At 50.9% G+C, this 13267-nt stretch overlaps 1 protein-coding gene across 5 annotated transcripts in view; it reads right to left on the bottom strand.

Moving 5' to 3' along the window:
- The window catches only part of TYRO3 (TYRO3 protein tyrosine kinase), a 39732-nt gene extending 27921 nt beyond the window's left edge, over nucleotides 1-11811 (bottom strand). For 2 of the 5 annotated variants that reach the window (XM_027457863.3, XM_072038751.1), the window contains exons 1-4: nucleotides 11445-11811; nucleotides 8480-8663; nucleotides 6210-6310; nucleotides 1837-2007 (exon numbers count right to left, since the gene is read on the bottom strand). In XM_027457863.3, the coding sequence (XP_027313664.3) occupies nucleotides 1837-2007; nucleotides 6210-6310; nucleotides 8480-8663; nucleotides 11445-11796 (808 nt within the window). In that variant the 5' untranslated portion in view covers nucleotides 11797-11811. Of the gene's footprint in view, nucleotides 1-1836; nucleotides 2008-6209; nucleotides 6311-8479; nucleotides 8678-11444 lie in introns of all 5 variants that reach the window. The other 3 variants (XM_027457868.3, XM_038180082.2, XM_072038752.1) reach the window with 3 other exon arrangements.
- Nucleotides 11812-13267: the final 1456 nt, after the last annotated feature.

The raw sequence follows: 13267 nt of genomic DNA, 5'->3' as shown, positions 1-13267 counted from the left end.
CAATAGCCCTTTTACCAAACTGACTGCTTGCTGAACAAAGGTTTGCTTTCTGGCTACTACTTTACCATTTTCTTCAGGATTTGATACTTTCTTTAGCTAGCAATGCCTGACCAACCATATTGTTTAACATGCCTTGGCAATCTGACCATGCAGCTCATGTTCTCTATTGCGAGACCCACCCAAGGAATATCCCAAAGAGCACTACGGAGTTAAATTTCTAAGTTATCCAGAAATGAGTTTCCATGCTAGAAAACTATTAATTTTGTGTTCTTCCCCCTGATTAAATAAAATGAAATGCCAGCACCTGAGTGCATTAAAGCTGAGCGCTCTCCTGCAAGACAGGGTTGAGCATCTCAGCTCCCCCAGCACCTGCTGAAGCCGTGTACAAGAGAGGCACAGGTCCTCTTGTCACTAACAAACAGCTGCACACAACCCAGCTTAATTCTCAGAACAATATTATCCCTAACCAACAAGGGCTCCTGTCTATCTGGAGTGGAAGAGAAAAGGACAAACAAAGGTGCTGGTGAGGAAAATATATAATACCAGTCTATTTGTAGAGTCGCTAGGAGCAGCTGCCCTTCTTCAGGCCCCCACATCACTGCTCTACAATGACAAAAGTTTTGTGAGGCACCGTGGGATGAGTTCAGGGGAGGAAAGGAGACTTTTTATTGTTATCGTCTTTTCCCTCTCCATTATGCATCTTTTCAGTTTTCATTTCAACTGGCAGATTCTATCATAAGGGAGCAGTTTTCATTTCCAACTTTGAACAGCACCCAGTGGCTACGTAAGAGAGGGAGCAGATGATAAAACCATCGCAAATCACAAACCGAGTTTTGATTTACATACAAATTAGGTTTAAAGGGAAGGCTTAATAGAATTGGATAGCTTGAAGAATGGCCAGAGATTTACCGAAAGAAACTCCCCCTGGGTGTAACTGTATTAACACTGAGGAAGAGGCCCCAGAGATGAATTTGAGTCGTAAAACCTAGCTAGTTCAAGTTTGACTCACAGCTGCTGAGAATAATAGCAGCAAAGAGAAGAAATATCACAAAGCTGTTGGAGAAGTAACTAGAATTGTTACCTTTACAAGGTAACAACAGGAACAGCTACAGTCAGTTCCCAGTAGGTGTATGTCACCCTTCCCTGAAAGCAGGCTGAAGAGAAGCCCAAATCCCTACTGCCTCCTGAGGTCTCCAGCTGATGGCTGGGGGGAAGGCAGTCTTACCATCACATGCTAGCACTCACTCTGGGACAAACCTCAGTCTCTGAGGATATCAACCAGCCCACTTTAGCACCAATACAAGCGGCCTAAAAGCATCAAACAATTAGACAAGGTGGTCAGCTTTTAGTGATAAGAGCATCCAGCAAGCCTACAAGACCAGAGCAGGGGAAGAGAGCAGAAAGCAATGTGGGATGTGGCTGTGCATGGGAGGAGGAGGTGGCATCTGTTACATGCAAATGCTTTTAGGTTTCTAAGCCAAAAGTCACCAAGAGAGTCATTTGCTGAAGCCATAAACACTCCCCATGAGGTGGAATAACAAAAGAGGGACCCAATGCATCACCTGTCCAGTAGCATCTTTGCCACGGTGCCAGCCCCACCCAAGCTCTGCGAAGCCTGCGTGCCTCAAGCCAGAGAAAAAACACACTGGGCTACAAGCACCCCTTGAGATGATCTGCCTTCACGTGTGATCATGGTCTCTCAGCTTTCAAGGTGCAGTCAAAGATTGTTCCCACACTATGTGGCTACCCAGTGTCATTAGGCACGTACAGAAAAAAGCTCTCCCTCTCCACACTTCTGATGCTCAAAGTGATCCCCTGCATTGGCAGTAGCCTTACCTGACACATTTAGGATGGAGGGGGAGATGTCTGGAAGCCCCACTCTAGAGTCTCCCATCCACCAGACAATTGTCACTGGTTCAGGGGGACCAACAGCAGCACAGGCCATATGAAATGGGGCATTAGGGGACACGGATACATCCTCAGGTTCCACAGTAAAGTAGGGTACACCTAGAAAAGCAACAGACAAGTGATAATAACTTGAGAGGCTCCTCCTGTCTCTGTTTGTTACCACTAATACCAGTGCCCAACACTGGACACCCATCTGTCCTGCCCCTATACCTAATCTGACTCTGTCCAAGCCCTTCACAAAATAAACTAGATTACCTCGGGATGTGAATGGCCACATGCTCTCACTACAAGTCAGTGAGAAAAGAGTGCTTTCTTCCTAAAATGCCTTTGAAAAGACTATTTCACTGAGTGTCCTTCAAAAATCCCCTATGAAGTAGCCTAGAACAGTAGAATCTGCTCGACGTTTCAGCTGAAAAACTGGGGTTTAAAGAGGAAGCAGTCAATATCTGTAGCCGTGTCTGCCACCACTTTTAAAGGACACCTAACTCGGCTGCAGGTACTTCTTGCCATGCATTAAAAACTGAACTTTGTAAACACGCTGAACTAGCTGCTGTGACAAACCCATGAATGAGGAAAGAATTCCCCTGGTGAGAGGCAGGGATCACTTACACTCTCTCTGCACAATCTAATTGACTGGAGCAGCCGCCCAGCATGCTCGGCACCAAGAGAACCAGGCTGCCCTGAAATTAGGGGTAATTTGTTACAGAGCTAACACGGACACAGCTCTCTCAATAAGTATTTGTCTGCTGCAGTGGCAAAATTCCTGTTTGGTGCAACAGGCCTTGGATCAGACCCACAGGGAGCTGCAGTGCTGCTACCTCAGGTCTTCTCTCAACCGGTAAGAGTTAATGGAGCTCAGCACATCAAAACGTGTGGTTCCTCTTACAGGCAATGCCAAGCCTCTGGTGGCTTCAGCGCTCCCACCCAGTTGCACAAAGTTTCAGCAGCCGTCAGTATCAGTGCTGACCGTGCTGACCATGCAGACCGGTTGACACCCACTTCTGGTAACTGCTGGAGGAACCAAGGCCTGGAGAAGTGTTGGGCTCCTTTTAAACTCAAGCACAGCTGCCAATGACTGTCTACACCAAAACAAAAATAAGATAACCTCAGCCGGAGAAAATGTTTGGGAAACTGCTGATCTACCACCTCACAGAAAGAGGAACCAGCGATACTGGGCATTCACATGCTTCAGTCACGCTGCTCTTGGCCGCAGAGATGACAGGCCTGAGTGGCTCCAGCTGGCATTGCACGTGCTGAGCACCCCCAAAAGCAGGCAACTAACGCTGGTGCCGAAACATGGATTTAGGAGCCTAATGCTTGACATTCCCCCTGCACTCTGACTGGAAATGGCATCCTCAGTCTTTTACTGAGGGGCTTGTCACTTGTTTGCATTTTTTAGGTGGCAGTTTCTCTGTGCCCTCCTCTCTTCCTTGCCTCTTGTCCCTTTAGAGTGGCAGGTAAATGAAAAAAAGCTAACATAGGTCTAGAAACAGGTCACCCAGGAATGACAGTGCCTATCTGTACAAAGGCTACCGCTCAGGACAGGTATATCCACCATGATTCACCACTGGTTTCTGCTTACATGCTTTGCTTTATTTTTTTATTGCAGTCCTACTTAAACAGTAAAAGTGAACAAACTTTCCAAATACCAGCTGTGACACCTCCACCTGCTTTGACCTCCTTTTCTAAGGAAGGCCCAAGGGGAAAATACCAGCGTCTCTTCTACCCGTGAGCTGGATCCCTGCCTGTTGTCCCTTTGCCATGGTACCCGAGGTAACCTTTCAGGAGGATCCTGCCCAGCTTGGCAGGTTTTCTCACTTTGGGAGCAACTAACCAGATCAGACAAGACCACAATTAAAAACTCTTGTAGTTCAGGGTGTGCAGCTGATTCATCCAGCTCAGGAACTTGCGCTGCCCCTGTCAGGATGTTACCTGGACACCCTGCAGTCTGTGGCACATTTATCCTGCTAGTTCTTGGTGCAAGAGGCAAGTACCAGCACCCATACCTCACAGATGCACCATGGAAGCAGTGAGCTGCCAACAGCCAGGAAAGCAGTGGCAAAATAGGGAAATGAGCCTGTGTATTCCCTGTTCCAAGCCCTGTTCCATATCCTTCCCACAGGGACAGCCTTTTTCTACAGCTCAGTTTTCAGACGGCGTTAAGGAGACACGTCCATGTGGGTTGTGCTGGTGTGCTGACTCTGTAGCCGCAACAAGGGCCAGCCCCACAGCCAGGGGTGTAATTTCAGAGGGAAAGTTCTGTAAGAGAGATAATCCTTATTTTCAGATGGTCACACTCCGCAGCGTGCCTCTTGGATTACATCTCCAGGCACTGAACACACTATCACGTTCTTGGTAAGGCCAGAATCTAGTTTCTAAAACAGAGTTTCAAAGTCTGTTTTTTTTGGGGGGGGTAAATTCTGAAGAGTTCTTCATAATATCAAACATTTTAGTGGTATCACAGGCACAGTTCAAATACCATTGATACAACTTCTGCTTGTTAAGACTACCTAACTGGATCTCCAGCCACAGACACTCGATAGCAAAGAAATCCATTCTAGCTCTCTGAGTTCGATACCAATAGTCTATGCTTGCATTGTACGGCATACTTGAAGGGTGTCAACACCTACCAAGGGCTGCAGGAATCAAAGGTAAACATCCCCTCTCAGCCAAAGAGAACAATTGCTACAAAAGCAGCAAATAACTTCTAGACAAAGCTGGTGTACCCAGGGAAGAAATACATACAGAGATAACAGTGCTGGTGGGACTGATAGGCTTTTGCAGTCCCTAGTTTTCTTACACTAACTGCTGATAGCTTTTTTTAAATCCACCTCTTATCACTACTTGTTAATTTTTATTTTTTCCCCACTGAGTCCCATCTCATGCGACTACACACTCAGTTCAGGTTTAACTAGCTTCTGTCATACTTGCTTTTGTCTTAAAAATGACCAGTTGCATTTTTAACTTATGGTTCTGTTGTAAGCTTTGTCCTTCATTCTCAAAACTCCCCCTTATCTAGCTGCAGCTGTTTTTTGTGACTTTGTTATTTTTTGCCTGCACTACCCAGAAGGGCTCCTTTGTTTTCCAGATTGCTTAGCACACTGAGCTACCCAATCACTTCCAATGCACCCAACACGCAAATGCAGCCACCTCTGGAGTGGGCCATGGTATTGGAATAGAAATAGAAACCTGCACAAAAGAAAAATTTAAGCTGTAAACAATGGTCTCCAGGTGAAACTGTACCTGAAATTTTAGGTGGATGAAACCCTGGAACTCATGGAAGACAGAAGATAAGCATTCCTCCTTCCACGAGGACTGCTACAAATATTTCCATGGCTCTGGATGAGTGAGACCTGTGCTATAAAAATGTCACCCAAATCATACCACCTCCTGAGACACACAACCCGTGTCCCTTCTTAAAGAGTACTAATTCAGCTCGGGCCCAAAATATTACCAACTGCATCCCAAAATTCCAGCTCTTGCTGCAAATACACTGTCCCTCTCAACTGCCTCACTAAATATTATACCATGTAAGTACTACCAGCTTCTGAGGATCTAAAATGATCATGGGTCAAGGGAAATGAAACCAGAGACAATGAGAAGCTATCAATCCACTCTGCCTTGGGTAACTTTTGGACAACCACCTACAATTTCCTGTTTATCAGACAAGACTAAGCAAAACAGCGCAACACGAACAGTCATGGCTGTGAGGCACCGATGTATAACACTGCTCCTGAAACTCTCAAAATCATGCTAAAGCCGTACTTTGCCCAATACATAGAAACAGCTGTAGCCCTGCCTTGAGAAGAGGGTTGGACCAGATGATCCCTTTCAACCTAAACCATCCCGTAATTTTATGAATACCAAAGCAACAGTGGATTGAGGGGCTGGAAGGAAATGTGTGTGCATGAAGGGGTTGCCCAGAGAAGCTGTGGATGCCCCATCCCTGTTGGTGTTCTAGGCCAGGTTGGATGGGGCCTTGGCCAACCTGGTCTAGTGGGTGGCATCCCTGCCTATGGCAAGGGGACTGGAAGTAGATGATCTTTGAGGTCCCCTCTAACCCAAGCCATTCTATGAAATAAGCTTTCACTTGCTTCCCAGTGTGCCAAAATAAAATCAGAAGGCTAACAGACGGACAGCTCCTTTCCTTGAAGACACTCCCCTATCATTTCTTATCTGCCCTATAGTGATCTCACTGCAGTTATCAGGAATGGTTCAGAGCTAAGAGGCCTATCACTTCCACCTACGGTATATTCGTGGGTCAACCCTGGAAGGAAACCAGCACTACTACTACTCCTTACCTTCCACTATGAGCCACACTTGCTGTGATTCTTCCTTCTTCCCCCCGTTCTCAACCTGGCACCAGTACTTCCCAGAATCTGTCCGCTCGACGGATTTCAAGCTGAAAAAAGTCAAAAGCCATATCGATATTTTACGTGGATTAAGCATGTTTTTGCCCCAAAGGACCCTCCAGTGTTTGACAAACCAGATGCATGGATAAAACCCACTGAAATGCTGCCAGCCCTAGAGAGGAAGACAAAGCCAGCCAGCACAAAGCACGCAGCAAAACAGTGGAGAAAGGAGCCTCCTCTCTAGGGTGGATGGAAAGAATCCTCAGCAGAGCAAACAGCCTTCCTCCAAAACGTGCTCGCAGGAAACCCATAATTTGTGTCCTTTGAGAGTAGGAAGGGGTTGCTCATCTCCTTGACTCTGAGTTGTGACTCTAGCTGGTCTTCAAGAGTGGCAGCTTAGCCTACGGCGCCTGAGCTAGTGGGAAACTCCAAATCACATGCTTCCAACGAGCCCGAATGTTTTGCTCTGGTTAGGTGATAGGACAGCCTCATATGGGAATAAATGGGTCAGAAGACTTCCCCTCTCATTTCAACTATGCTTAGTGTATTCTTATCCTAAGAGCATTTTGCACCGCAAAACTACTCGGGCCTTTCGCTTGGTGATTTCAAAGGGGTTATGCTGGCCTCCAGCACAGGGCCTCACACCACAAACCATTCTCCCTTGCTCAGCAACAACTCTCCTTCTGAGAAGGTGCACCCAAGCAAGGGAAAGCAGTCACAGGGACTGAGTGGTTCAGCAGATAAATTCTCTTCCTTATTCCACCACTGTTAGGTCTCAGCTACCAAAGGCACCAGTGTGACTCTGAGTGCCCACCAATGTACAAGTGCTAATTGCTCCCCCGGGATGCACAGCCATGCATCGGCTGTCATGCAGAGATCCTCAGCAGGTTTGATGCTGGCTTTTCTAACGCTAGCAGTCCATCTTGGGGAAGGGGAGGAATTTCTCAGATGGAAGACTGAACAGGGAGACCATTTGCTGAAATGCACAAAATGGTCCCGCTAAAGCCTGATTTTCAGAGCTGTACCTTCAACAGGAATCAGCTGTCCTGCCTATCCAGCCGCATGTTCAGAAACACAGAGATCGCAGCAGAGAGTCACACAGCAGGTGGTAGAAATGATCACTTTAGTAGGAGAAAGGAAAAAGAGAAATACGGACACATCTGGATTTAACACCCTAACTTAGCCCTGGGGCTGCAGGAAGTTCTCAGCGGAGAAAAATAAGACGTGAGAAGAGATCAGATTGACAGTGGCAAAGCAGAACAGGGAGAAGTAAATGGTATAGATTTAAGACAAACTGTTTCCACAACATAACGTTATGCAACAGTTTTGCTAGGCACCGATTTTTTTCCTACCAGATCATTTATTACAGACAAGCTCTATGACAGAGACTTCTAGTTGCTAGAATAGGAGACTCCATGCAATGGCAAGCCAAGAGACCTAAGAGGAGATAAAGCCTGAGCTCACAGAAGAGTGATTCTCAGCCAGCCAATGGTTTTGAGCCCTCACAGCGATGGCACGCTTGCTTGTACAAGCTCTCTTTATATGTAGATAAAGAGCCAGAGGAGAACTTTGGGTCTCGTTTAACATGGTACTTCCAGAACTCACCGACATCCACCTTCTGCTGCAGAAAGGGCAGAGAGCTGCTCTGCAGAAGGGAGTTTTTAAGCCCCTGAGCAGGGCAGGCTTGATATAACTTGGCATAAACATATAGGGAAAGTTTTTGCAAAATAATTTGGGGATGGGTTAAGGTGCCAAATGCTCCTTCACAAAGAAGGGAAGGGGACAGAGTCCTGGGAGTCTCATTTCAATTAGCAAGCCTCATCCCTCAGGCAGACTGACAGCTCAAGAGAGAAAAAGAGCAGAAAGAGTACAAGAGAGAAAACCTACACATCAGACCTTAGTCTTCCTGCTGCGCAGCAGAGCAAGATGAACAAACAAGGCAAGAGCATATCCTTTCACCTTGCAGTCGCGTCTCAAGCATCACAAGTGTTAGCAAAGCACCTGTCACCAGGGTAGTCAGAAAACCAATACAGCTCTAGTGCACCATCTCAGCCCTCAGTGGCTTCAGTTCTGCTCTCAGTTATGCCTTTGCCACACATTGAACTGCAGACCTGAGGACCCTGCCACAAAGAGGTCACCGCAGTTACATAGCTATAGCTGACAGCAGAAAATTGTGCAATAGATTCCATGATATTCTTCCTTCTCCGCATCTGTTGTACCTGAGGAAGCCGATCCAGTGCTCTTCATCTACTGGAATGTACACCTGGTCTACGCTTTGCACCACTGCTCCGTCCTTGATCCACAACATCTCGGGATCTTCCATTCCCTCGAGGCTGCAATTTAGTTTGACGGGTTGACCCTGGGACACCTTTAATTTGATTGGAGATCCTGTAAATTTCATACCTAAAAGAAAAATACTACTCCGCCCCACCCCCAGAAGAAGGGGGGTTGGAGTACAGCAAATTACTCCAAGTCGGTGGTCTGGAATTACACACCCTACCGGCACGGCATGTGCTGCAGAGGGGTCTGTGGACCTCGCCTCTGCCCACCTGTGCCTGCTAAGCAATAATCACAGGCAAGCACTGAAATCGCAATAGCTGCAGAGCGGTGGCGGCTCAGTCTGCACGGGGGGCTTTTCTCAACTCCGTGCTCGCTCATGGAGCAGCAGGGTGAGCTTCCGCAGAGCCCACCACAAAGGCTGGGAGATTCACCGTGCCCGTGATCCGGCCGTGCCGACCACGCTCTCAACGTGGTACCACACCTCCCTCTTGCATTTCAGCTACGGTGCTCCCGCACCGCTAAGAAATCATCACACTCGCTCCATTGTATGCATTTGTAAAGAGCTGGGACACGAGAAAGAATCAATTATGCCACGTTATTCAGCGCACACGGTTCCTCTGCGTTACAGAAAGCTTCCCTGCAATTTACAGAACCTGTGAAAGCAAAGCCTGTTCTACAGCACCTCGCCGAGGAGCAGAGATTTCTGTCGCGTGATGTGGGCGTGCGCTCCAGCGAGCCTCCCTGGGTCCAGCCGAAGGACCACGCCGCGCTCAGAGCCACGGAGCCGCGGCTCCAAAGCAGCAGGACCCTGAAGCAGCAGGACCAGCACCAGGGGAGCTGCTCAGGTCCACACTGCCACAGATGCGATCGGAATCTGGCCCGGAGCATTGCTGTACGTGTGGGTGGATGGGGAGTGTTTCCCTCAAGCAGAAGTGAATCTATGGAATGTGTTACCATGAGAAAACACGGAAGCCAGCTGTACAAGCGCATTTTGGAAAGACAGCAAATAAAGGAGGAACCGGAGGATCAAAGGAGACCGTGGGAAAGCAGGAACGTGGAATATAAATGTAAAGCTAGTTTTGTTAGGGAGAGTGGCCATTTCCTATGCCGTGGCACAGGACTGACAGACCAGAACAGGTTTTGCCCAGCTCAATATTATGCCCTAGCAGCAGCTTCCGCATATTTTAGGGAAAAAACACACAACAGAACAAAACAAAACCCCCAATTCCATCACTCCACTGCTCTGGTGCAGCCATGTATCACCACTGTGCATTCCAGCTTCGCCCCGGTCACTGGCCGGTCAGCTTCTCACAGGATGCCTCGCTACCCTACACAACATCACGTGTGAAAGCCAGAGCGCCAAGTAAGCAGCCCTGTTGCTCTCGCACTCTGTTACAGCCTGAGCAGTGACCAGACACGGAGACACCCGGTGTGCCGCTTCCCCCCCACCAACACACAACCCTCCTGTAGGGACAGCAGCTCCCCCCACCACCAGCACCCCGGGAGCATCCCCGAACCGGCAGAAGGACTTCGTGCCTGTTTCTAATGAGATCCCCCAGCCTGCTCCCAGCTGGTGTCCAGCGATCGGTATTTCTGCCTTTCTGCCTGCTGCTGTTAATTCAGCGCATTGACAAAAGGCACAGCAAAACTGGTAAGGCGATCGTTTTAGGTTAGTTGCTGCAGCTGGTTTGCTGGACTAAGGATTTAATCACCTTGGGTGAGGATGATCTAATCTTGCATTACTTAACTCATCTGTAACACAAATTACACGTCCCAGTGTGTGCCAGAAAGCAACCTCCCTTCCACCACTCACAATATTGGAACAAAACATGAAAGCTTCACAGCAGCTCTCTCAGTATTACAGAAAACTAATGCAGCCAGGTTGCTAAAGGCACACGTAAATTGACAGACACTCTCATTACAGGTGCCTTAATGGAAAGGCAAACTACTTGGCTTTCCTCAGACTGCTCTGCCGAAGAGTTAACCACAAATTAAACAATGAAGTGTCATTAGAGACCTTTTATGGTTTCAGTTCCCATACAAATTAATGCTGGAGGAAATTAATATACAGCAGGAGTGTTCAGCCTAAGTTGTAATTCTCCACATTGCCTAATGTAAGCCTTCTGTCAAGATCAACTGAAGGGAAGAAATACAAATCAGGGCGTTTTAAAAATAAATTCACAAGTTTTTGACAGAACTCAGCTTTAGCTATGGCATCCCTTCCTGTAGGTATCTGGAAGAAGCGCACGGGAGGTCAGCACCGCTTTTACCGTCCACCTTTCCCCCTTGGGCTCTCCCAGTCACAATTTCCCACCCGATAACGTTCTCGCCAGCCCAAGCGGCTCCCTCCAAACCTCCCCGGAACAGCCACAGGAGCCGAGCCGTGAGCTGGCCGCTCGGAGACGCGATTCTATCGCGCTCCTTATCAGGCAGCACCGACAGCAGCACCGCCTGTCGCGACAGGCAGCGGGTCGGCGCGCCTCGCCTCCCCGCTCCTGCCACCTCGGGAGGTTGGGAGCGCGACCCCGTGAAGTTTTTTGGGGAGCGGGGACAGAGGGGGGCTGCGGGAAGCCTTGCTGCTCCTCCTGCTCCCGGCCGGTGGGAGGCTGCCCGGCCTCCGCAGCCCTCCCGGGGGGCTCCAACTTGGGCAGCGCGGCTCGGAGGGCGCAGGGCTGGGGAAGGCACCGTGCCCGGCTCGCCCCCGGGCTGAGCGGATCGCTGCCGCCGTGCACGGGCAGGGCACCGAGCCTGGCCGCTGCCCCGCTCCCGGGGCTCCCCGAGGTACAGCTCCCCGAGGTGCAGCTCCCGGCTGTGCCCGGAACCGCAGCGGGGCCGCCGAGCCCCGCGGCCACCTGTAGCCCAACCCCGAGCCCCCTCGTCCCCGGAGGGCCGCCGGCGCCTCACCTGCCGCGGCGGCGGCGCCGTCCCGGAGCGCCGCAGCCCAGAGTCCCAGCAAGAGGAGGCGCGGCAGAGCCATGCCCCGCTTCAGCTCCATCGCTCCCGCACCACCATCGTCCCCCGGCTCCTCGGCTCCGCCGGGCTGCCCCGGGAGGCTGCGGGGAATCTCCAACTTCTTTCCGGCGGCGAGCAGCGGAGCGGAGCGGCTGCGGGTGCCGGTGCCGGGCGGTCTCCCCCTGCCGGCGCGCAGCCGCTCGGCGCCTCCTGGGCCGGGCCCGTCCCTCCGCCGCCGCCGCCTCCTCGGCCAGGAAATGGCGGTGCCGGGCGGCCGCGGCGCGCTGGGCTCCCCCTCTGACATCACCTCATGAATATGCAGCAGCGGCCCCCGGAGCACAAAGTCACCGCCCCGCCGCCGCCCCCGGCCCCGGGCGGGCAGAGCCTCGAGGGGGGCTGCGGGCAGGGGGGGCTCCGAGCCCGAGCACCGAGCCCCAACACAGAGCCCCGGGTGCCTCAGGGCGGGGGGACGCGGGAGGTCGCTGATCTCCCCCCCCGGGCCCCTCAGGAGCCCTCACGCACCCGCCTGCCCTCGAGGGGAGCAGGGCTTGGGGCCCACCCCCACAGCCGGGGCTCTGAGGGGATCCCCAGACCCCCGAGGCACCCACACAGCACCCCTCTGCCTCCCCTGCTCCCGGGTCTCGCCAGCCTGCGCCCCACAGGGTGCACGGCCACCCCAACCCCGTCCCTCCAGCGGGATCCACGTCCCCTTGTCCTCCTTTCTGCTGGAGCAAGAGCAGGGAGAGGTCTGAGGAAGGAGATCTCCGCTCTTACAAAGTTACTGACATGGTGTGGGTAAAGTCACTGGCAATTTAAATATATATATATCTGGCACCGTCTTTCTGTAGGAATTATGGTGAGGATCTCGGTTGAAAGACACCATAAGGAGCAATGTCGCTACAACAGTTTTCAGCTCCGCAGCAGCAACCAGCGTACGACACTTACCTAGCGGCTCCCGCAATACTCTGCAAACCTAGATAAATAGAGGAGTGCGAGGAAATAGTGTTATTCCCACTAGGCGAATAGAGAAACTGAGGCACAACAAGGTCGTGTATTTCCCTCCCGAGTCATAGGCTCTGATCTTTATGTTTTTTTCCCCAAAGCCATTTGCCTTTCTGATAGGAATTCCTAGGATATTGGAGCAGGGCCAAGGGGATTTCATGACTGGAATTAAAATGTCACTCCCTCCCAAGTTCCTCACTCTGCAAGGAGGAGACACTGACAAATCAGCCCCCGGAGAGCGTGCGGCAAGCCTGGGTGCTCTCGGGGATGGGAGGCAGTGACATCCCCTTCACCGAGACCGTGACGGCTCTGGGGCTCAGAGGTGCTGTGCAGGTGGTTGCTAAAAGCTTCACACGCAGTCGCTGTCGCTGCTCTCTCCCCCGTGCATCCGTATATACCCATCTGTCGAAGTGCACTGCGTGGTTCGGCACTTACTCATATGGAGAGCGCCTTCTAGAAAGTAGCTCCTTCTTCAGCTTTTAGTTGCCTCGTGAGAAAAACAGTGGCCAGCCATTACAATAACGCTGCTTTTCTACAGCTTTGTGCTCCCAAGGGTTTCAGGCAGCTTTACAATTAGAGGCTTACGGCACTACGTTGGCCCTGTGGGCACAGGGAATGTGCTGGGTTGCGACCAGGAGCAAGGAGGCAACAGCAACGGTGGAGACTTGACCAAGACCATCTGGGGAGGCAGTGGCAGAGGGAGGCTGGCCTCCACACCTGGATCTCAATGGGCACAGTGTGCTTCACCCAAATGTCGCGTATGACCCTTCCAA

This window comes from Anas platyrhynchos, chromosome 5, assembly GCF_047663525.1.
Source record: "Anas platyrhynchos isolate ZD024472 breed Pekin duck chromosome 5, IASCAAS_PekinDuck_T2T, whole genome shotgun sequence".
NCBI lineage: Eukaryota > Metazoa > Chordata > Aves > Anseriformes > Anatidae > Anas > Anas platyrhynchos.
This window is presented reverse-complemented; position numbering and strand designations above follow the sequence as displayed.